The 21,674-nt window shown below is 44.1% G+C and overlaps 2 protein-coding genes across 7 annotated transcripts in view; one reads left to right on the forward strand and one right to left on the reverse strand.

Annotated features, from left to right (window-relative positions):
• The window catches only part of COL4A6 (collagen type IV alpha 6 chain), a 193,751-nt gene extending 186,656 nt beyond the window's left edge, over positions 1-7,095 (reverse strand). For 3 of the 5 annotated variants that reach the window (XM_083595795.1, XM_083595792.1, XM_083595794.1), the window contains exons 1-3: positions 5,030-5,155; positions 4,784-4,880; positions 4,614-4,665 (exon numbers count right to left, since the gene is read on the reverse strand). In XM_083595795.1, coding sequence (XP_083451921.1) covers positions 4,614-4,665; positions 4,784-4,794 — 63 coding nt within the window. In that variant the 5' untranslated portion in view covers positions 4,795-4,880; positions 5,030-5,155. Of the gene's footprint in view, positions 1-4,613; positions 4,666-4,783; positions 4,881-5,029; positions 5,156-6,737 lie in introns of those variants that run through there. The other 2 variants (XM_083595796.1, XM_083595793.1) reach the window with 2 other exon arrangements.
• A 117-nt stretch (positions 7,096-7,212) lies between these two features.
• Positions 7,213-21,674, forward strand: part of COL4A5 (collagen type IV alpha 5 chain) — a 136,537-nt gene continuing 122,075 nt past the window's right edge. For both annotated transcript variants that reach the window (XM_083595798.1, XM_083595799.1), the window contains exon 1: positions 7,213-7,346. In XM_083595798.1, the coding sequence (XP_083451924.1) occupies positions 7,242-7,346 (105 nt within the window). In that variant the 5' untranslated portion in view covers positions 7,213-7,241. The remainder of the gene's footprint in view (positions 7,347-21,674) is intronic.

Raw genomic sequence — 21,674 nt, forward strand, 5'->3', positions numbered from 1 at the left:
TTCCAAGCTAGCAAAGATAATACAATGGTACCCTCAGGTTACAAACACCTCGGGTTACATACTCCGCTAACCCGGTAGTATCACCTTGGGTTAAGAACTTTACCTCAGGATGAGAACAGAAATCATACGCTAGCTAAAGTGGTACCTCAGGTTAAGAATGGTTTCAGGTTAAGAATGGATCTCCGGAACGAATTAAGTTTGTAACCAGAGGTACCACCGTAATAATGCTTGAGGCGCAGAGCAGTGTGGTCTATAGCAAATTCAAGGAAAGGCATGGAGGGTCACATTTGGCCTCTGGGCCTGAGCTTTCTCAGCCTGAATGAAAATGACTGCACCTAACAGTAATCTTGGAGATCCAGTGCCAATCCAAGGGAACAATAGTGGGCTAGATAATGCCTACTTCATATTTGTTGGACTACAGCTCCCATCATCCCTGACCACTGGCAATGCTGGTAGGGGTTGATGGGAGTTGGAGTCTAAAAAAATGTGGAGGCACAATGCTGGCTACTCCTCTGGTACATGGATCAATGACTCAGTAGCACATCTATTCATCTATCTATCTATCACTTTCAACAGATTTTTCATCACACGGTGATGAAAAATATAACAGGAAAGGACAACAGGAGCTTTGCCATCTTTCCCTATTACACATTTGTATCACCATGAAGCTACAAGTGCTGAATTAGGGCTAGTGTCACATCTAAGAATTGCCAAATGAGGAAAAACCAAAACAGAGCAGCCTCACAAGATGACTCACGTGCCTTTAACACAGGTTCAAATTGCTCTTCAGAAATTACTGACTTGAATACAGAATGCCAGTTAGTTTGAAAACAAAAATAACACAGTAGGAGAAATAAGCCACAGTACTTTATTTGTTCCAGTCAAAATGAACTCACTCAGGAACAAGCTGCATTGCAATCAGTGGCTATTAGCCATGATTGCTATGCTCTGCCTCCACAGTCAAAATCAGTAATGCTTCTGAATATACCTGTTGCTGGAAACTGGTGCTCATGTACTTGGCTCCAGCTTGTGGGTTTCTCACAAGCATCTATCTGGTTGGCCACTGTGAGAATAGGATGCTAGACTAGATGGACCATTGGCCTGATCCAGCAGGGCTCTTTTTACTGAGATTTACTTCCTGGAAAGAACAGTTAAGGCTTTCAGTGTATGGGCCGGGATAGAAATAAGCCAATGCTCACAATCTAGCACCATTACCCTAAAGCCCTGTAACCTGGAAGTGAGTCACAAGACAGGTGGATCAGTTTTTCTGCAAATTAAGGAGCCAACCCAATTATCCCAGGTACAGTACTGATCCAAGTTAAGCAATTTGACACATTTGGGTCGTTTAGAAACTACCCTTTGGGAAAATCACTGGTCTGGCCCAACTTATGTTGCAGAAAACAGGGGATGGAAACACAAGAGCTACTGAACAATGCTAATTGAAGAGTGTCATCTGCATAACTTGACAGTATGAACCTTGATACACAACTAGAGAGTTTGGCTACTTAGCTTTTTCACCCCAGTCCTACGAAACACCCAACATTTATAGTGCAACCCTAAGCATGCATATAATCGTAAATTCAATGGGGCTCACTAACAGATAAGTAGAGTTAGGATTACAGCAGGGGTTCCCAAACATATTTTTCTACAGACCACTTGATTTTTGCTGAGTGTCATGGTGGAACACATAAGGATTCTTCTTCCTGTTGCATAAATATGAATGTACTCTGTCAGATGCTGGATGATTTTTAACTGTCTTTTTATTGCTCCTGTTGTGTTTTAATATAAAACACAACGAGGGAATAAAAAGGACAACTAAATATCAATTTAGTTGAAGCAACAGACGTGCCATCTTCCATCTTCAACCACGAATCCATAGCGATACCTGGATTAGTATGTTAAACACTGTTTTGTGAACCCCTGGTTTACACCCTTGGCTGTAAGAGTAAGTCATTAAAGCTTGGAATCACAGTTACTTTTTTCCAGTTGAAAGTACGTTGTGTTTTTTCTTACTTTAACAAAATTTATACACCTGTTAGTCCAACAAAAGATTTATACATAGTTTAAAACTTGTAAGTAAACAACAATAGCTCTGAAGAATTTAAAAAAAAAAACCCTACTTTGTTCTAGATAAATCATGTACAGGCACCATATCACAAGCATCCTCTTAAGAGTTATGCTTTCCTGGCCATGAGATATGGGAAGACCCCTCTTTTAAAGTAAGGGTGGCCAGATGCAAAAGAAGGTAGGCACCTTTGATAGATGTTCTACACCAGTGTTTCTGAAACATGGGTCTCCAGCTGCTTTTGGACTACAACTCCCATAATCCCTAGCTAGCAGGACTAGTGGTCAGGGATGATGGGAACTGAAGTCCAAAAACAGCAGGAGACCCAAGTCAGGGAAACACTGTTCTACACCTACTAAATTCCCTCTGGAGCCCTGTCTTCTTTTGTATCTGCCCCCCCCCCCCCCCCGTGAGAATGGTGTGATTTTCATCAGTACTTATACTAAAAGGCACATATATTGTTTTCAATCTGCTGCCTAATTACCTGGAAACCTTTTATCATCTTAGGTTCTACACGTGCTATAAACTTTCTTTCTCTTGCTCTTTAATGAAAGCTGAGTATCTGGAGATTATGACTCATGGGAGGACTACCCTCCCCTCACAAACACCCATGTCACCTTTTTTTAACTCAACCAAGAAAGTGTTAATGAATCTAACACAATTAAGCACTGCAGCACTAACAAAAGCATTTGTAAAATGAGGGCTTTTGCCATATGGGAACTTTTGCGAAGGGGCATTTAGACAAATAAGCACTTTATATTAATATTCAAAAACAATATTCAACCAACAGCTGGTGGTGGCACAAAAACCTATGTTTCAGATGAGCACAGTCTGGAATTACTGCCCTTACAAAGCAAACTAATTTGACATATAAAACAAAAAGACCTGTGGCATCACAAAGCATTTCCCCAGTCCAGTGTAGATATTGTATGTTCTGCATATGTTGCATAACACAAAGAGGGCTTAATTTGAGCCACAGTATAGCACCAGAAATGTCCCCAGGCCCCACAATGAACCAAGTCATATCAACATTGACAAACTATACATTCTAACTGCATTGCAAGTCGTTGGATTCAATGACCTTTGGAATTCCTTCCAACGCTAGGAGTCTATGATTCTATGACTCTAAGCGTAGGAAAGGGAATCTCAAGAAGACATTTAGCTCTCATGCTTCTCAGAGGCTTTAAGAAGTCCTGTACCTGAACTCTAGAACTTGTGCTCAGCATAAAGCTGCCAAAAGGCCTGCTCCTAAGGACCTAAGCCTACACAGAACACCACACACCTAAGGCACATGACTTGCCCCAATGAGTCATGGGAACTGTTGTTTCCCCCTCATATGACCACAGTTCCCTGCACCCTTAAAAAACACAGATTCTAGGATTCTTTGGGGCAGGCCTTGTGCTTTAAATGTATTGTGTGTACACAGCCTCTCTTTGACAGGAGCCCTAAATGCAGTTTTCATCACATGGCCCCCTATAGCCCCCTGCTTATAGCTGCACAGTGCACCACCCGTAAAGGGACAGTTTATAAGGGCTAACTTTAAAAAGCAAGGAGCCATAGTTCAGCAGGAAAGTCAGCCCAGCTCCTTTGCAAAAGAGTGCTCCTGAGCTTGCACAGAGTGCAGTCTAAAATAGAGAGAAAATGAGGCTTAAGCATCCTCCTCCCATTCTCTTTAGAAGCAGTAACTGCTTCCAAACCTAAATGGATGGTAAATGCGGTCTACCTTGCCCATGACTTTGGCTTATGTTCTTACAATCTGCACCATAGATGCATAAACCCAAACTTCCAAAGAGTTCTGAAGACCACCCCAGAGGAAAGAAGAAAATGTGATGATGGGCTCAAAAACTAATCAGTTTTATTTATCATTCCAGTATGTGGCTTCCTAACTTTGCAATTTTATATATAGCACATGTGTTCAAGGACAGAGAAGTTTTACTTTAAGTACCACAAGTAAAAAATAGACACCAGCAAGGGGTTGCAGTTCTCTACAATGCTGACTTGGGAATCAAGTCTTACTTAACTCAGCATGGCTTGCTTTTGAGTAAATATACAAAAGATGCATAGGACATTTGCTGCATGTAGTGTCCCTGTGTTTTGACATCCACAGACCCTCATGCTCCAGGCCCAAACTCCACAATCCACATACAAAGCACCCCAGTTATTACAGAAAATGCAGCAGGGGTTTTAAATGAAGTGCATCTATCATGCTGCCATCCCTTACAAGAATAAGTCTCACTACCATTTCTACTAGTTCATTTACAGCATCATGAACACTGATGTTATCATCCAGCACCCTACTCTGGAGTAGACATTGAGTATGCATTATTTCCCCGAATTAGGCCATACAGCCAACAAACATTTTACTTGGAACTAAATTGCATCAAGTATAACAGAGCTTACTCTGTGGTAATTGTGCACCCAGTTCACATTAAGTATCAACTGGACACATTTTTACCTGAGAGGAGGCCCCAATGTTGTGTGTATTCTGACTCAGGAAAATAAATGCACAGGATTAGAATGTGTTTTGAGATTGTCTGGGAACACTTACCCCATTCGCAGAATCTGGAGTCAGGCAGAAAGCAACAAGGAACGCAACCAGCCTGCACGGGGGAAAGGACCAAAAATTAATTAAAGTTGTAACAGAGACTCCACCAAGTTACATTTGATTAAAGTCAAGGTAGCATCACCCCCACCGGCCGCCCTTCCCCAGAAACTCACCCAGCGCGCATGGTGCAGCGTGGCCGGCAAAGAAACTGCTTCGCTCCCGCTGGAGAACTCAGTTCCTCGGGTTGCTCACGGCGCCCGGCCCCCCGGTCTGTGGGAAAGAAGGCAGCCAGGTTAAGACAGCATGACAACAAAGTTTGGGATTTGGGGGGGGGAGTGGGCAGGAAGGGCCGACCGTGCTGCTACCGATCAATTAGACTACGGGAAGATCTTGGTCCCGCCTCCGGGGAAAAACATTACCCGCGTAAGGTGCACGAATCCTGATCAAAGAGCGCGCAAGCGAGAATTCCCCAGCAAAACGGCCGCGGCAGCGCGGCGTCGGGCGAGGAATGGAGACGGCTAGGGGGCGGGCCCACGACTGTCAATCAGCCAAGTAGGCAGCCGCAGATCCGCATCAAACTCTCTCCCTCTCCTCCCCCATCCTTTCTTTTCCCCAAAGTCAGAAAAAAGGATAAATGAATAAACTTGGATTCGCAGATCTTCCGTTTCTGTGCTATGTTCATCATTCCGAAATTGTGCTGGGCACCTGCTTTTGGTCTGAGATAACCAGAGCATTCAGGTGATCGCAGACCAAATGTAGGTAACCAACAATGCGCCCGCGCGCGCAGCGGAGACCATACCCTTACATTTGCTTATTTTATTTTATTTTCTAAAGAAAACAATTAACTCCTATTCACGTTCACATGGACGCAAGGCTCACTTAATTCCGCGTGGCTTAGGTTCCAATCCAAACACCACTGACCTGCGAGTAAGCCCCACTTAATTCAATAGAACTTACTTCTGAGTAGACATGGTTAGGATTGCGCGGCAATTTACTACTCTCAGGGAAGCACACTAATAAATAGTTCCATTGAAATTAGCACCCCGTGCTTCGAGTGCAATTGCATAGGATCGCACAATTACACGCATGCATCTCAGCTAGGGAACGAAACCGAATCAAACAGGTGTGACACAGAAGTCCAACTCTGAACTCTTATCAAACCCACTGGAGGTTCTCAGGTATCTCATACCTGTGCTTCTCCTGAAAATTTTTTTCACTGAAGTTGTTCTGCACGTTTGCATGGGTTTGGAACCTGATTGTATCTTGTGGAGTTAAATGCAATCAAAAATTTATCTCCCTATTTTTTCCTTCTCAATTCAGAGCTGGCATCCAGTTTCAAAGACTTACAGCGCAACCCTACGCAAGTTTACCGCGCAAATAGTAAGCCTCAGTTAGTTCAACGGGACTAGGCTGTAATCCTAAACGGTCCATACAGAACCACTCACTTTCCGCTTTCCATAGGCAGCCAAGGGATGCCGAAAGCAGCAGACCGATCACAAGGGTGCATCAGAAAGCTTACTTGCTCCCCAGTAAGGATGCAGCCATGGGCCCGCCCCTAAGCATGTTGACTGAGGCCCTAACCAAGTCTACCTGGGAGTAAGCCTCATTGAATTCAATAGGATCAGTATGGTTAGGATTGAGCGTAAGTCTCTCAAGAGAGGCTTACTCTCAGTTAAGTGTCCACAGGACACTTGTGGTGGTTAAGTCTGAGAACTTCCCAAAAGGGTCTGATCTGAATGCCGCCCCCTACCCAATTTTCTTACCTATTCCCCCCTTTTCTTTTCCAGGGCACCTTCCCACCTGCCGCCGCCTCGGGAGGAGGGGGTGGGTTGCGCACAAAGATACCCTTTCAGATTTGGGGTTTAAACACACCTTGCCGCTTCTGCCAATCAAGTGTCAATCAAAAACACACACAAACAAACTCTGCGGGTTGTATCTGATGCTGCTTTTTATACAGAGGAGAACCACTGCAACACACAGAAACGACTAACACAAATCCGTACATTTCAGTGGAACCCATCTGAGTAAAATTTAGTTGGAACACGAACCCTGCGTGTGTGAGAGGGAGAGAGAAAAAGAACGTTAATGCTCTTGAAAACCTGAACTTTTTATTTCATGGTGGCTTACCTGGAATGACTCTGAGCCTGAAAAAAAGAAAAGAAATAAACCGTCACACAACACCTATTTCAAGAACAGCCCCTTAATCATAACCATCACGGCCATTCGCTGGGAGGGTTCCTCAACCAGCCAAGGAGTGCGGCGGATGAATCCCAGAGTGCCTTTTTTTGGGGACAAAGTAGTCCCGGGAGAGCGGCTTTTCTTTTCTTTTTCCCCACACTTTTTTTTTTTTTTTACTTTTTTTTTGGAGCGCGGACAAGTCTGCAAGTCTGCACAGAAAGGCGAGCGGGTTTGCAGAGACCGAGGGGGAGGGGACAGGACAAGCGGGCGGGCGCACCGCTCGCCTCGGCTCGCCTTAGCCCAACCCAGCCCAACCTTCTCTCCCCCTCTGCCCCCACCACCTTCTTTCCCTTCCTTCCTTTTCCCCCCTTTTTTTTGCGAAGACCATGTCAGCTCCGAAGGACCAGCCCGGGAGCCTGCGAGACTGCTGAGGAAGGGAGGAGGAGGAGGAGAATGAAGCTGAGCCCGAGGGCCAACTGCCTGCTGCCGCCAACGCCGCCGCCGCTGCTGGTGCTCTTGCTGCTGCTGGGTCTCTGGAGCCAGGACGCCGGAGCTGCGGTGGGTGCTCCGAGCTGCTCTCCTCCGGGGGAAGAAGGCGAGCGGGAGCCGCGGGAAGGGGGTGGCGGAGTGGGAGAACCAGCCTCAGGTTGGTTTGCCTGTGGCTGTGTGAGCTCCCGGAGGAGAAATCGCCTCGTATTTATAGTCCTTGGTAAATGAAGTCCTTGGCGTGGGCACTCCGCTGTAGGTCTTTTTTTTAATGTAAAAAGCCTCGGTTTCAAAATAGGGCGACCTTGATTGTTGTTGCTTTGGAAATGGCCATGTGTTTCAGAGGCCGGATGAGCGAGCGGGTGGGTGGGGGGGAACCTTGGGAATGACCCTGTGCGCTACCTTCGTAATCCCCGTGTGTGTGGGGGGAACTCTTATCTCTCTCTCTCCCCTGCCTCATTTCCCGGCCGCGGAAAATGGGGAGGGCGAGCGGGGACCCACGTTGCCTTCAAGGCAACTCCTGAATTTCTTTCACTAATTAGCTGAGCCTTACGTTGCTTTTCCAGCAGATGGCCCAAACTTTTTATTTGCAGCCGCTTAAAAACCTGTTGAGAGTGGAGCACGAACTTATTATCATCATCATTATTATTATTATAGGACAGCTTTGTTTTTTGGGAGAGAATATCCAAGGAGCTGATTAGGGTAGGGGGGCTGCGGCTGTTTCCCTTCCGGCTCAAGTGCCTCTCCTTCAGGTGGCTGCAGCGTGGTTTTCTTATCTCGCCCCTTCCTCTTCCACCGTAGCTCTCGCCCTCTTCACGGGGAATGTCTATATCAAACAAAGACATGTATAGTTTTGTCTAGCTCCCTTGAGGTTGATTTGTGGCTGCCCTCCTTTCCCGCCGACCCCCTTTTAAATTAACGTATGTGAAAGTGAATTGGTGAGTTGGAGGGACTCCATGCAGAGGAACACCCCCCCCCCCATGCTGCTGTGTGTTTAGCTCCACTTGTGAGGTTTTAGCACAAAGAAGAAATTAGTTCAGCTTCACTCAGAACTCCTGAGCGCTTCCATCGGAAGCCCGCTGTCTGGATGTGGAGAGGATCATCTCTCTTTCCCCGGGGCCTCAGGGTGTGAGACACTGCTGAAGAGCAGCCGCTTAGGCTTCCCACTTGTCTTTCCAGAGGATGCTTCTGCTAACCAAGTTGAGGGAGTGCGTTGTGTCCTACTGGGTTTTGGAAATATGTTAGAACAAGTATGTATGTGTGATGCTTAGAGCAAAATATGATTTTAATACCTATTTAATGCCACACCAGCTACTTCTTGCTTTTTATATAGTATTCTTTCATTTGCAGCCATGAGGGTCAGGGAGGCGGTAATTTTGTTCTACTGAAGCACTGCTTAAGTACCCACAGAATCTTTGGTGAGGGAGGAGGATGGGGAGAAAACCAATGGGTACCACCTCTGGCTCCACTCTTGGCTGCCCCACCAGGTCCCCAGCAGCCGGCACTGAGTTGCAACATGTGGTGCTCAGGTTTGCTGTTAATGCCCATTTTACAGATGGGGAATGCTGAAGCCGAAACATAGGGCCCAAGGTTGCACTCTTGAGTTTGGGGCAGAGGTAGGACTTGAGCCCAGGCTTTCCAGCACATGGTGGTTCGCTTCCTCAGTCGGTGGGTAAGGTATACATAAAATGTATACCTTATGTTATATCAAAAATCTTGCACAAATTGTCTCTTAGTACCAGGTTAGGAAGAGCTTTTCCAACTGAGCTAGAGTGTTGATCCATCTAGCTCAGCAGTGGCTTTTCCTGGTCTTGGACAGAAGTACAGTGGTACCTCGGGTTACATACGCTTCAGGTTACAGACTCCACTAACCCAGAAATATTACCTCAGGTTAAGAACTTTGCTTCAGGATGAGAACAGAAATCGTCCTCTGGCGGCACGGCAGCAGCAGGAGGCCCCATTACCTAAAGTGGTGCTTCATGTTAAGAACAGTTTCAGGTTAAGAATGGACCTCTGGAACGAATTAAGTACTTAACCCGAGGTACCACTGTATGTCTTTCCAAGTGCTACCTGAAATTTGAATCTGGGACCGTCTGCATGCTGCCCCTGCCTTTGCAAGACATAGGGCTCTGCTCTCTGGCTCTGTTCCTCTGCCTACTTTCTTGATGGGAGTGGAAAAGAGAAACCGTAAAAGCATTATCTTGCCTAAAGGCTCCTCTCCTAATAACAAAATTATTTCCACTGTTACTGAAAGCAGCAAACTCTTTGAAAAGCTGCCATTTGGAAGAAAAGAATTCTCTGTGTTGCACATTTTGTGAAGGGGGAGAAAGACTCTGTAATTTTTACCGGTATATCTTCCTGAGATCTTCTTCAGAGCCAGAAAAGATGGATAGTAGTGGCAAGATGGCCAAAATAACATCCTCAAATGTTATTTTCAGTTGACTAATAACATCTCCCTTTTAAAGAAATATGTAAATATAAAAATCTAAATATACTGTCCACTATGATAATAAAAATAAAAAATAATTATAAAAAATTGTATAATTATAAAATTATAAAAGATAATAAAAAAGGGACGTGGGTGGCGCTGTGGGTTAAACCACAGAGCCTAGGACTTGTCGATCAGAAGGTCGGCGATTTGAATCCCCACGACAGGATGAGCTCCCGTTGCTCGGTACCTGCTCCTGCCAACCTAGCAGTTCGACAGCACGTCAAAGTGCAAGTAGATAAATAGGTACTGCACTGGCGGGAAGGTAAATGGTGTTTCCATGCACTGCTCTGGTTTGCCAGAAGCTGCTTAGTCATGCTGGCCACATGACCCGGAAGCTGTATGCAGGCTCGCTCGGCCAGTAAAGTGAGATGAGCGCCGCAACCTCAGAGTCAGTCATGACTGAACCTAATGGTCAGGGGTCCCTTTACCTTTTATGATAATAAATATAATAAAAATAATAAAAATGATGGTGGACTAGAATGCGTTATTGCATTTTGTGTATATTTTGAAATCACCTTTGGTGTCCTGAATTAATTTGTAGCTGTATTAGAATAATAATTATAAGGTGGGCCAGATGTTTATCTTGCAACCTTCCTCTATCCATTTTTTACGTGGAAAGAACAAACATTGCTGATGTTTATCTCATATTCCTGTTGGCCAATATATACTGTAATGTGCTCTTAGCTAAATCAGATTAGTTATTCCTTTGAAGATTTCTCAGGTTCTTCACATTATGCTTATAGTGTGTTTGGTCTTGTGGTTATAAAACCAGGGATGATAGTTACTGTAAAATCATTCACGTTCTTACATTATATGAAAAGGCCCATAGTAGTTTGTAACTATAAGCATACTGTGATTGATTGGATAGTGATGATAGAACTTGGTGGCAAACTGGCATTTGTTTGTCTTTTGAAGATATGATATAGCATAATTATGAATGTGCCACTGTTGTTATTTTTTAAGTTCATCAACCATGCTCTGATGTTGCATGATTAAATTAACTAATGGCCAAAAATAGTTCAGATTTTGACTATTGAATATTTTTGGAGCTTTATACATGTACTGTAGGGAGAGGCCCAGTTAAAGAACTCACTGATGTCTCTGCAAAATGGGTATAATTTTGAAATTTGGTTAAACTTAAAAGTGCATGAGGGAGCCTGGGTCCTGCGATCTCTTTAAATTAGGTTTGCCATACCTTGGAAATGACAAATACTGCATAGCTTTTTGTGCAAACCAAGTTCTTGCTTGCAAGAACAGTCCCAGCTTTGCAGCACCATTGTAGAGGTGTTTACGCAGGAATGAGTTCTTATTTATTCAATGGAATTCAGTTTATTTAGGGTTGCAGCCTTGATTAACATATCCCACCTAACTGCATCGGGTTCTGAAAACTATCAAATTTTAAGTAAAATTACTAAAGCAGTGCTTGTGCACATCCAATGAGTATCATAAACACATCACTATGCTGAGATATTTTGCTGGGGGAAAAATAAGCATTGCACTGTGGAAGTGAAATTAATAATTCAAGGAAGAGTCAGTAGTATAGCTGCCAGCAAATCTGCAACTTTTCTAGAAATTTCTTGCAATTACTGACTTGCCCTAATCTGAATCCATCCTTGTGACTCCTCTCCTGAACCTCTTGGAATGCTAACAGGGTTCTTACGCAACATTCTTTTCTGCTGGGGACAGGTTTTCTTATTCCTTGCAGGTATCCAGATAAAGTTGCAAGTGACAATTCGCCTAATTGCTAGGTGAAATGAAGTTGGCTGATCTATACATTGATGTATGTTTCTATGAGAATTTAAAAAGTCCTGAGTTAAGTGGATTCTGCAGCATTTTAAAATTTTGATTAATTCACAGTACTTTTTTACAACCCATTAACAAGTTCTCTGGGTGGTGTGCCATAATTTTTCAAAGCCATAGTGTATAGAAAATGCTACATGGAGCATAACATCAGGCACAAGCTAAAAGAGCAACAGAATCAAGCCATTGGTTCCCAAGGTCTAGTAAGGTAAAGGGACCCCTGACCATTAGGCCCAGTGGCGAACGACTCTGGGGTTTCGGTGCTCATCTCGCTTAACTGGCTGAGGGAGCTGGCATACAGCTTCCGGGTCATGTGGCCCGCATGACTAAGCAGCTTCTGGCGAACCAGAACAGCACACGGAAACGCTGTTTACCTTCCCACTGGGGCAGTACCTATTTATCTACTTGCACTTTGACGTGCTTTTGAACTGCTAGGTTGGCAGGAGCAGGGACCAAGCAATAGGAGCTCATCCCGTCATGAGGATTCAAACCGTCGACCTTCTGATCTGCAAGCCCTGGGCTCTGTGGTTTAACCCACAGCACCACCTGCGTTCAAGCCAGTGGTTCCCAAGGTCTAAAAACACTTAAAAAGCCTGGGGAAATGAAAAGCACTTCACCTGATGCCTAAAAAGCCACAGCATTGGTGCCGAGCAAGCTTCTTGGGGAGGGCATTTGAAAACCAGCGTTGTCACCATTGCTAAATACCTTTTTCTTAGTAACCCCCAGCCTCAAATTATTTGGTAAGGGAACATGGAGAAGAGTCTCTGAAGATGGGTGCAAGCTTGGAACTGCAGAGGGGAGAAGATTGTAGCTTATCTATATGGGAAACCTGGGGCCCTCCAAATGTTATTGGGACTCCAACTCCCACCATCCTTGATCACTGGCTACATTGCCTGGGGCTGATGGGAGTTGTAGACCAAGAACACCTGGAGGGCCACATGTCCCCACCTCTGTTTTAGAGATACAGCAGAAGGTTGGAGGCAAGACCCCAACTTTTGTGAAAGGGGCATGGGCCTGGCAACTACATATTTTTGTATTGGCCACTGAGGCTAGTCAAAAGACTGCAGAGCCCTGTTTAAAATGCTCAGAATGTGTTTACCATGCAATGGCAACCTAGGTGTTTTGGTGGTTCTCTTTAGAGTTCAGAACCCTGGGCCTTCATTTGGAGACCTGCTTCATAATAGTTACTGGAGATTTATGTGGCAGGCAAAACAGCTGGGTGACAGGCAGTGTTGTGTAGTGGTTCACATGACATATTAGAACCTGGGAGACCAGGGTTCAAATCCTCACTCAGCCATGAAGCTCACTAGGTGACCTTGGAACAGTCACTGCCTCAGCCTAACCTACCTAACCAAGATGATCAAGGGCCTGGAAACCAAGTCTAATGAGGAGTAGTCTTAAAGATATGAAAGCCAGCTTCAAATACCTCAAGGGCTGTTCACATGGAAGATGGCATGCTAGCTTGTTTTCTACTCCGAAGGGTAGGACCTGAACCAATGGATTCAAATCAGGAAGAACTTCTAATGGTAAGAGCTGTTAGAAAGTGGAACAGATACTCTCAGAAGGTGGAGGACTCTCCCTCCTTGGAGGTTTTTAAGCAGAGTTTGGATGACCATCTATCATGGATGCTTTGGCTGAGATTCCCGCATTGTAAAGGTTTGGACTAGATGACCCTCAGGGGTCCTTCCAGCTCTACAATTTCATGATTCTGCCTTACTGGGTTATGAGAATAAATAGGAGCAGGGAGTACACCTCCCATAATCTTCTAATATGATAATGATAATGCATTGCTGCAAGTATGTGCACTGACACATACCAGTTAATATAAAAAGAAATCTCCATTTTGGATACAAAAAAATTAGGGGGGAAACAATATAAATTTATGAGTTTATAGTAACCATCAAGTAAAAGCTAAATAAAATATTGCTTCTTGTGCTGACTCTTATAACCAGAAATGGGTAGGCTTTAGATAACAAAACATCTGTTTTGTGCTTTAGATAACAAAACATCTGTAGTTGACACTGCAAGACACTTAAATATTTAGGCATGAGTAGCTTTGGGTACTGGAATGAGTGCTAAGGTGAAAAAGGTTCAACAGAATGGGTGCTAGGGCAATGTAGTTGTCATGGGGGTGGCATGTAACTTAGGTCACACCATGCATTTAAAAGCTTATGGCCTACCCCAAAGAATCATGACCACTATACTTTACCTCTCACAGAGTTACAATTCCCAGCACCCTTAAGAAACTACAGTTCCCAGGATTCATTGAGGTAAGTCATGTGCTTTAAATAGATGGCATTTGTGTGATTGCCACAGGTGAGGTTAATATCCAACCTGAGGGAAGCTTCGCTTCTTTTACACAGCCATCACTGAATCTTTTGTAACTTCAGGCTTGTTCTGAGATGCAGCCTCTGCCTAAACAAACAAGAAATTCCAAGTCCGTTCCAGCCACAGGCTTTGGCAGACAGTCTTGGGTCACTGATGGGTCACTCTAGTTCCCCACTACCTCCAAAGAACCCTTGAACGCTCCAGCCATTAAAAAAGAAATGACATTCTCAATGTTGTTCACTTGACTAGTTTGGGCATCTTTGTACACTACCTCAGTAGCGTGGAAGCAGCTTTCTTATTCATTTGTTTAAAATAATACCTTCATCAGTTGCTGGGAACAGCAGGTGTCCAATTTTCAGGCTTCCCACAGGCATCTGGCTGGCCACTGTGAGAAGAGGATGCTGCAGGAGATGGGCCAGGGGATCTTTTTATGGTCTTGATTTTTAAAAAAACAAAACACACACTAACTTGCATTAAAAATAGACCCTCCATTTCACTTTGTTCATAGTAGATTGGTTAGTCTTGTGTAAGATTGACACACAACCAAGGGACAGATTTAAAAAGAACCAAAAATTCTAGGCCCTTCACGGCCTAGGACCCTCGTACCTACGGGACCGCCTCTCCCGGTATGGCCCACGGAGAGCCTCAAGGTCCATAAATAGCAACACCCTAGTGGTCCCGGGCCCTAAGGAAATTAGATTGGCTTCAGCCAGAGCCAGGGCCTTTTCAACACTGGCTCCGGCCTGGTGGAACGCTCTGCCTCATGAGACCAGGGCCCTGCGGGATCTGATTTCTTTCCACAGGGCCTGTAAGTCAGAGTTGTTCCGCCTGGCCTTTGGCTTGGAGCCAATTTGATTCCCTCCCCCTCTTTCTTTTTCCTTTTTCCTTTCTCCCCCTGTGATGAGGCTGCATTTTAATATTGTAATGTTTCAATATTTTAATGTTGTATTTTAATCTTTTTTTAAAGTTGTATTCATTCAACTTGATTTTATTATTGCTTGTTAGCCACCCTGAGCCTGGCCTTGGCTGGGGAGGGCGGGGTATAAATAAATATTATTATTATTATTGTTGTTGTTATTATTATTATATATCCCAGGGATTAATATCTAATTAATTTTAAACACCAGTAGGACTGCCATACATCCAGGATTTCCCAGACACATAAGGGATTTGTTTCCGAAAACCGGTAAAAATGTCCAGGAAATCCCTGGCATATGGCAACCCATGTTGTAAGTGTTGTTGTTTTGTCAAATATCCTTAAAAATAGCTCAAGAACTTAGCTCCCAATTTTTTTGTGAGGTTTTGTAAAAAAAAAAAAAGGGCTCAACAACTTTTTGTCCAGATTTTCACTTTTTGAAACATGACAACCCCAAACACCAGAGCATGATAAATTGTTGAAAGGCAACATGTTGTAACTCTGTATGTTGTTCCCTGTTTAAAAACTGGGTATACTTTCTAAGGAATGTGGGGGTTGCTTACGTCTACAATCCTGAATTTAAAAAGGGGGTTTATTTCTCTCACTTTCCAGCCCAGCCAGTAGTTGAAGAACAGAGTTAATTTACAGAGTGAGGTCTTCTGGAACCTTCTAGACCAGCTGCTCTTTTCAACTCTTTCCTTTTCCATCTACAACTCTTCCTCTTATTTTCTTGAGCCTTCTCTCTTAAGCTTGAACTGTGAACCCACCATATATTTAATGCACATGTCTTCTCCCAAAGAATTCTGGGAACTGTAGTTTACCCTTCACAAAGCTACAATTACCAGCACTCTTAACAAACTAGAGTTTCCAACATTCTTTGGGGGAAGTCATGTGCTTTAAATGTGTGCATATGCACAGCCTTGCTCTCTCTGGTTGCAATTGCACCATATATTTTAAAAGCACTTTGATATCACTTCCCTCAATGAATATTGGGAGCTGCAGTTTGTTAAGGGCTCCAATTCCCTCTCGCAGTGCTACCGTTCCTAGGGTTCCATGTGAAGAGTAGTTATTAAACTACTCTGAGAACTGTAGTTCTGTGAGGGGAATAGGAGAGTCACCTAACAAATTTCAGCACCCTTAACAAACCACAGCTCCCAGAAATCTTTTGGAGGAGCCATGACCTTTTAAAGTGGTGTGATGATGCTTTGAATAGCGAGGACGTGGACTCTCCTGCTGGTAACAGTTTCTGGCCAATCGCATGCAGCCACCTCTCCTGTTTTTCTCTTTCTTCAAGGACCAACAGATGTTCTGCTTTGGAGTGACCCTCAAAACACCACTCAATTTAGTCCCTTCTAATGCTCTTGATTCACTTTCAGTACAGATAACCTTTAAAAGCTTTCCCCTGCTTGGCAACCAAGGCTTTTGCAAGCACCCACTCAATTTGACCTTTGAAAAGGCCTGGGACTTAATTGGATACCTTTTTATCTTTTGTTCCATTTCATGATGACGCATTTTAATGCGGCCTTCATCAACCTGATGCTCTCCAGATGTTTTGTATCATAGCAATTTCCGCCGGTCCCAACCAGCAAAGCCACGTTGGCTGAGTTTCTTTAGGGCTTGTAGTCCAGGGTGGTCTACTGGGCCAGATCCTCCACTCACTCACTCCCAATATGGGCTGATAGGTGAGAGGGACATGGTGGGATAGTAACCTGGTGCTATCATGGTGTCAGGTAACTGGCACCTGGCAAAATGCAGCAATTTGTGCAGTGTTTTCAAAAATGCCCAACAACAAGCTATTTGTTGGGCAACCATTGGGCAAGGAGCTTTGCAATCCCTATGCTTGGCACTTCTTACTACTCAATCCTGAGCTCCTTTGGGAGGAATAGTGGGATATAAATTTAATAAAGAAATAAGAGCTTTGCAGTCACTGTGTGCAACACTCCCCAAACACTAAAAACAGGGCTTTCAAAGTGTTTTGGTGGTGCTTCCCAAACACCCAGCTATCAGCTTGATGTTGGGCACTAGGGAAGCACTGCACAAGGGCTGTGCTGGCACTATTTATCAGTCAAGCTTTGCCTGTACCTGCCTCACATCTGAAGTTCTATATGATGTTAGGTGTGGTCTGGCCAAACAGCCTGGTGAGTCAAATGGGGAAGCCTCACAGGTCAAGTTTGGCCCATGGGCTGAAGATTCCCAACCCCTGTCTAGTCCAAAACATCTGGAGGGCACCAGGCTAGCAAATGTCTTTTTACATTAAATAATATATGATCTCTCCAGTCACCCATCTGGGATGGAGAAGCACCAGTTGGATAAGGAATAGCCTCTGAAGCTCTTTTCCATATGATTCTGATCTCATAAAGTAGAATGGGAAGAACCCAGTAACGAGGTGGCTCCTATGCTGGCAGAATATGGATGTAAGGGGGCCTTTTTCCAGGACTGTGGAAGGGGGAAGGAATGCATGGAGAGGACCAAGGCAGGAAATAATGCATTGGCCATGTGAAATTCTCCTTGCAGTGCAACAGCTGTTGGAGAAGGGTAACACTGGGATGCTGAAATGGGAGGGTGTTCTATGAACATAAAGGGAGAAGCTTATGTTGTTTCTTGCTATGTGCACATTTACCTTGGGCAGCTTTCACATCCCTTCTTCCCCTTTAATAACAGTGATAAGGAGATTGGGGTCTCCCTTTTAAGGGGTTTTGAAGTGATGGGGAGCTGAACTTGGTTAATAAGTGAAGGTTTGAGTGGGCAACCTTTTTCATTTCCTTGTGGGGACAGTTGTCTAGGGGTTGCACACGCGTGATGGATGGCACCATAGACAAAAAGGAGGCTTTTGCAAATGTGCGCACATGTATCTCCATCCTCTTCCCAGGTGTGCAAGAGACATTATCACAGTTCAAGAACACGTTCCAGCCAGGCGAAAGTGGCCAAGAATAATGTGAACCCTAAGGGTGTGTGTGATGTGTTGCCCCATCTCTGGGCCTGAGGGTTCTCCATTTCTGTTCCTAACAGCTGTGAGAGAGGAGGGCGGCACGCAGAGCCCATGTTTCCAAAGGCTGTGCATGTAGCAGACAACTATGATACCCTGTTACATCAGGTGCAGCCCATAATCTCCCTAAGTTTGAAATTTGGCTTAAGTATTTTGAACCGGAGAGGAATGTCCTGACTATGCCTACGGACCTGAAAGCTTCTGATGCTTTAAACCAGTGTCATATTGGAACATGGGAAGATGCCTTACACTGACTCAGACCATTGCTTCATCTAGCTCAGTATTATCTATACTGACTGGCAGTGCTCTCCAGGGTCTCAGGCAGATTTTTCTGCCCAGCCCTACCTAGTGATGCTGGGGATTGAACCCAAAACTTTTGGCATGCAGCAAGGATGCTCTGCCACGAGCTACGGCCCTTCCCAAAGTGGAGGGGTGTGCATGAGTCCATTTTAGAGTTTGATTATTCCAAACTTATAGACTGCCACAAGATATCTCTCAATGTAACCACATAAAAACAATACGAATAAAACTATTACAGGTTAAAAATAAATAAATTGGGTCAAACAGAGTGAGATCTTTAAATGCCAACTGGAATTGAAACACCATGAATTCCTCTAAAGGTTGGATGGGACAGATATATTCAAGCATGAGGTGTAAATATAAGTCTGACAGCAACCTGCTAGTGAATAATGTAAAGGCACCCAGATTCCTGAGTCTTCAGAGCAAAATGTAAGGCTTTTCTCTAGTGATCTAGGTCTGGTCAGTTTGGAGGTGCTACCAAGGAGTTGCCAAGACAGGGAGATGCAATGCAGTAGTGGCAAAAATGGGCAATTTGGAAAGGAATGCATATTGCATCCTCCTCCAGGAGAAAAATCTGGAAGCTCCCTCCATTGAAGCTGCATTCACAAGGTAAAAACTGAGGCAGAGCTGTCAGAAGGCAAAGGGACAATTTTCTTGAAGCAGAAATGGGGAACCTGTGGCCTTCCAGTGCTGCTGAACTCCCATCAACTCCAGCCAGCAGGACCAATAGTCAAGGGTGGTAAAGTCATAGTTCCTCCAGATATTGTTAGGCTATGTCCCCATTGCTGATCGACATTTTGACTGGGTCAGTACCCAGTGTCAAAGCAAGAATTTTAATGTCTTAACAGAATTCTTTAAAAGGAAAGGGGAAGAAGAGGCAAATTAGGCCACTCTTTAAAAAGCTGCTCCTATTTCTAAACTTAGATGCACATCTCAGTGTACTTGAAATCTCTGAGAAGTTTACATTTGTGGCCAAGACCAACACTTGGAAAAGCTTGCTGGTCTTAAAAACAGTTTTACTGGTCTGCCAAATGGGCGGCTTGTTCTAAGCCAAGAAGGTCGTGAGAGATGAGAAGATAGAATATAAAGTTTTCAACTATAGACTTTCCCCTCCCATTTTAATTGGGATGGAGGGAGCTGCAGGAGTTCTGTCTCTTGGGGGTGACTTTCCAGTTTATTCCCTTGGCATACTGCAGGCTTGTGTTTTGCTTGGTTTTTAAAGGCCCCCTTTTCTCAAGATAGAAACTGATGTAAAATTGTGCCAGCTTTGAGTAGAAGAAATATTTGCATTTCTCCCAAGTTTGTTAAAAACAATTTTAATCAATTTCTTTGTGGTCCAGAGGACATTATCTTGGCACACATCTAGCCACAGATAGTGATATAGCCATTTTCTACTCCCCAAGGCTCTTGGGGAGTTCATGTGTATGGCGTTACAAAAGACACTAAGGCAGATGGAACAATTAAAGCTTCAGGTGTGCGCACACAAGCTATTGGACTTCTCATTGATGGTTTATCCAGATAAGGCAAACGTCCAGCATTTGTTCAGTTCTGCCTTTTGTGCGGAGCTTTGTTTACGTTATGTTTGGCACAATTAAAATTCACTTCCCAGGTTTTGTTGGACTATAATTCCCATCATTTCTGACCATTGACCATGTGTCTGGACTTGATAGGGTTTGGAGTCCCACAACGTCTAGAGGGCACCACATTGGCTGTCCCTGCCCTACTGGATGCTGCTGCAGAGGCTACAATAAACCTAGCCAGAGATGCTTTACAGCTTTTCTTTTCCTTATTTTGGTCGGTTACCGTTGGGACTTAAGTAGCAGGGAGGTCCTGTATCAGGATGGGATAAGCTCCAGTGCTGGGAATTCATTTTCATCATCGTCACAAGTCATTGTCCACTCTTCACCTAAAGGGCCTAGGGTGGGTTATATGACAATTAAAACACAATATTAAAAACAGTTTAAAAGAACTTGTGATTTTGGAAATAAGGTAGATCCTAAATATATACATCACAAGTGTCAAAAGCTTAGGCTTCTACTAGGCCCACATCCCAGCAGGGGGCCTTATTTATTCAGCTATCATTTATTTATTTAATAAAATACTATACTGTCCATCTGAGTATTACAGGGAGGTTTAGCAGTCCTCAAATACAACCCTCTCCAACCAGAGAAGGCCTTTGTTTTTAAGGTCTGCTTCTCTTGATCTTACCAGAAATCCTGGTGGTAGTTTATCCCTACACAGCTCTGAGGTCAAAGGGCAGAGGTAGCCAACATTGGTTACCATTGACAGTATGCTCTGGCTGCCAGCTAGTCACCACAGGCCAGCCAGCAGCATTCTATGCCAGTTGTACTTTCTGAACTTTAATAATAATAATAATAATAATAATAATAATAATAATAATAATAATAATTTATTTATACCCCGCCCATCTGGCTGAGTTTCCCCAGCCAGTCTGGGTGGCTCCCAATCAAGTGTTAAAAACAATACAGCATTAAATATTAAAAACTTCCCTAAACAGGGCTGTCTTCAGATGTCTTTTAAAAATAGGGTAGCTGCTTATTTCCTTGACATCTGATGGGAGGGCGTTCCACAGGGCTGGCGCCACTACCAAGAAGGCCCTCTGTCTGGTTCCCTGTAACCTCACTTCTCGCTGTGAGGGAACCGCCAGAAGGCCCTCGGCGCTGGCTCTCAGCCCTTGAAAGTTGGGTGCCAAGACATCGCACTTTGTCTGATGTACACATGCCTCACATTGGCACTTCCCAACATCAAAGATTGAGATGGTAAGGCTTGAACACTGGAAGCCAACAGTGTGGTATTCTAGTGCAAATTTCCAACAAATCCGAATAACCTTAAATGCAATCTTTGTATGGAAGGAATAAGGTGGACCACACAACCATCTTGTCAGTACTGTACAGTATAGGATAGACATTGCTACCAATGTAGACCAGTGCATATTGGCCGCACACTCTTGAACTGAAGCATAGCAACTTGTTTAAAAAGGCATAACCGTAAAACTAGTGATATAGTAGAAATAGGACACGTTATTTCTCTGAGAGAGTACAGTTCCTCTGGTCCTGCTTTGGGCTTCCCATTGACGTGGGGTTGGCAACTATGAGAAGAGGATGCTGGACAGGCTCTTCTTCCATGAAGGAGCAGAGCTCTGGGACTTTTCTTCTTCTTCTCAGAGCAGGAATGATTATGTCAGTTGGAGCTCCAGAGCAGCTGATGGCACTCTCTGCTGTGGCAAGTGAATGAGGGAATGATGAGGCTTTCAAGTTTGTGACAGATTAGCATAGAGGAAAACAGAGCCTTCTGGGCAGGAACTCTCTCTTTTTTCTTTTTTTTAAAGCCCTGTTGTGTGGGATACTCAGGTGTTCTACCATATACCACAACAGTAGTGACTATGGTAACAGTCATCATTTCTAGACACACCCATCAGGAGTTAATTCCGCCATTAGCATAGCTTTTCTGTGGGATGAGCATTGGATTTCCTTTGCCTGTAGCCACAGAGTTAGAACTCCTGCGACATCATTTCAAAGCCACACCTATTATAACCCAGCATAGCAGCTTTTCTTGTTC

This window comes from Podarcis filfolensis (assembly GCF_964270895.1).
Source record: "Podarcis filfolensis genome assembly, chromosome: Z".
In the NCBI taxonomy this organism is placed as follows: domain Eukaryota; kingdom Metazoa; phylum Chordata; class Lepidosauria; order Squamata; family Lacertidae; genus Podarcis; species Podarcis filfolensis.